We start from the raw sequence: 2,690 nt of genomic DNA on the forward strand, positions 1-2,690 counted from the left end.
ATTCGACTCCTTAAGTTCGGCCGGAACAATTTGATGCCCTGGTGTAGCAGGTTCAGGCCTTGGCTGCTGCTGTCCAAAGCCTGCAACCTAGGGGAGCCCCAACAGCACCATTTCCTTAGGCCCCGATCCAGCCGGTGCCCCCTCCAAGTGGACCGGCCCCCCAAGACCAAGATCTCCACGCCCGAGCATCTTCTTGAAGAGAACCCCCAGTGAGGGGTCCAGACGACTGGCCACAACCGTCAGAGGTCGAATCAGTTCCAGGGCAACCTGCGCCCAAACAGACCGCCGTGGCGATCCCCCAGAGCGACGAACTCGACAAGAAAATCGAGAAGCTAGAGCGCCAGATCGAGGCGCTCCACGGCAGAAGGGCGAGACGCGAGGGCGACTTCGAGTTTACCACGAAGTCCTCCTTCTCCCAACAAATCGAGGATGAGCCGGTCCCGCCGAGGTTCAAGATGCCCCAGGTGGAGCCCTACAACGGCATGACCGACCCCCTCGATCATCTGGAGAGTTACCGGGCCTTGATGGCACTGCAAGGATCCTCGGAGGCCGTGCTTTGCAAGGCCTTCCCAGCAACGCTTCGAGGAGCAGCTCGGCTTTGGTTCGCCGGGCTAAAACCCGGCACGGTCTCCTCTTTCGAGCAGCTCGGCAGGCAGTTCGTCACCAACTTTGCTGCCAGCCGATCCCAGCGGTGGACTTCAGACTCCCTCCTCGATATAAAGCAAAGGGAGGGAGAGTCGCTTAGGAAATATCTGGACCGTTTCACTGCCGCAACTTGGGAGGTCGATGAGCTCGACTAGTCAATTGCCATGTCGGCACTCAAGACTGGAGCTCGGTCCTATAGGTTTCTCTTCTCCATCGAGAAGAATTTCCCAGCTGACTTCACCGAGATGCTGGCTCGGGCGCGGAAGTACGCAAAAGCCGGGGAAGCCGTTGCTTCTAGACGGGGTGGGGCCGAGCAGACCTCCAAAAAGCAAAAGAGACGTCGTGAGGAGCGCGGCCGTCCCAGAAGCCCATCTCCGCATCGAGCTAAGAACCCGCCTCGTCTGAAGAGTCCACCCTGGCTGCGGGGACCGCTCCGACCAAGATCCCCGCCTCGTCCGAGATCTCCACCGCGGCCCCGCATATCCAACGGGAGGTACGAAAATTACACTCCCCTTAACGCTCCTCGGACTGAGATCCTCATGGAGATCGAGGGTTAGGATTATTTCCGGCTTCCGCCCCCGATGCGGGACCCCGGGGCCTGGCGCAACCCCAAGAAGTACTGCCGCTTCCACCGGGACCACGGCCATGATACGGAGGACTGCTTCCAACTTCGGAACGAGATCGAGTGGTTTGTGCGGAACCGGCGTGAAGAAAAAAGACCAGTGGAGGACGCCATGCAGCATGGAGAGCTGAATGCTAACAAACCCATCGCTGGCACTATCAACACCATAGATCGGGGGGCCCCAGCCGGAGGACCAGCTGGGGAAAGACTTCTTCCAAAGCGCCCCCGCACCTCTGAAGTCATCTCTTTCTCGAATGAGGACCTCAAGGGAGTTGAAACTCCCCACGATGACGCCGTGGTCATCTCTATGGTCGTAAACAAGTTTGATGTAAAACGCGTCCTACTTGATAATGGAAGTTCGGCGAATATTTTGTACTTTGATGCCTATTCTAGAATGGGGATGACAGAAAAGCAGTTACGGAGGATGAACACCCCACTGGTCGGATTTACTGGAGACTCAGTTCCAGTGGAGGACGAGGTCGATCTCCTGGTCATGGTCGGGCTCGCCCCCCGAGAGAGTACCGTGGGGATGGGTTTCTTCATGGTACGTTTGCCCTCGGCCTACAACGCCATCCTTGGACGACCAGGGCTCAACGCCCTCCAGGTCGTGGTCTCAACCTGCCACGTACTTATGCGGTTCCCCACCAGCCAAGGAGTCGGCGAAGTCCGTGGGGACCAAACGGTAGCAAGGCGATGCTATATGGCGACCCACGAGGCAAAGCAACCGGCCAAGGTGTCAACTTCGACGCCAGATGACAAGCTCTAGGCTGAAACTTTAGAGACACGGGTTGGCCCTCAGAAGAAGCGGGTAGAGCCTGGTGAGCTACTCACCCAAATTTCCTTACGAGAAAATTGCCTTGAGCTAACCGTGCAGGTCGGCTCCGACCTTGATGCCCGCGAAAGGGATCGCCTTATCAACTTCCTACGGGCCAACATGGACATCTTCGCCTGGTCGCCCGCCGACATGCCGAGAATAGATCTGGAGGTCGCGGTCCACCGACTCCAAGTAAAGCCGACCTGTAAGCCCGTGCGATAAAAGAAGCGAAGTGCCTTTTCAGAACGACAACGAGCAGCGGCCGAGAAAATCGACAAACTCCTCAAGGCCGACTTCATCCGGGAGATATCCTATCCGGAGTGGCTCGCCAATGTGGTCCTCGTCAGAAAAGCTAGCGGAAAATGGCGCATGTGCATGGACTACACCGACCTGAACAAGTCCTGCCCGAAGGACAGCTTTTCACTTTCCAGCATCGACCAGCTCGTAGACTCCACCTCGGGACATGAGTTGCTGACATTCATGGACGCCTTCTTAGGGTACAACCAGATCCGGATGGCGCCGGAGGATAAAGAAAAAATGGCTTTCATTACTGACAGGGGCACCTATTGCTACAAAGTGATGCCTTTCGGCTTAAAAAATGCTGGAGCA

At 57.0% G+C, this 2,690-nt stretch overlaps 1 protein-coding gene across 1 annotated transcript; it reads left to right on the forward strand.

The window, feature by feature from the left end:
• Nucleotides 1-1,379: 1,379 nt before the first annotated feature.
• LOC149753256 (uncharacterized) lies at nt 1,380-2,033 on the forward strand. Its single transcript, XM_089923768.1, has one exon. The coding sequence runs from the start codon at nt 1,380-1,382 to the stop codon at nt 2,031-2,033; it is 654 nt and encodes a 217-aa protein (XP_089779894.1).
• Nucleotides 2,034-2,690: the final 657 nt, after the last annotated feature.

The sequence above is a fragment of the Phoenix dactylifera genome, chromosome 6 (genome assembly GCF_051530095.1).
Source record: "Phoenix dactylifera cultivar Ajwa chromosome 6, Ajwa_hap1_PhDact_Kaust_v1.1, whole genome shotgun sequence".
Lineage (NCBI taxonomy): Eukaryota > Viridiplantae > Streptophyta > Magnoliopsida > Arecales > Arecaceae > Phoenix > Phoenix dactylifera.

Bases quoted from the DNA above. Each gene is read 5' to 3' on its own strand.
- LOC149753256 (XM_089923768.1), top strand. From the start codon at position 1,380: ATGCAGCATGGAGAGCTGAATGCTAACAAACCCATCGCTGGCACTATC.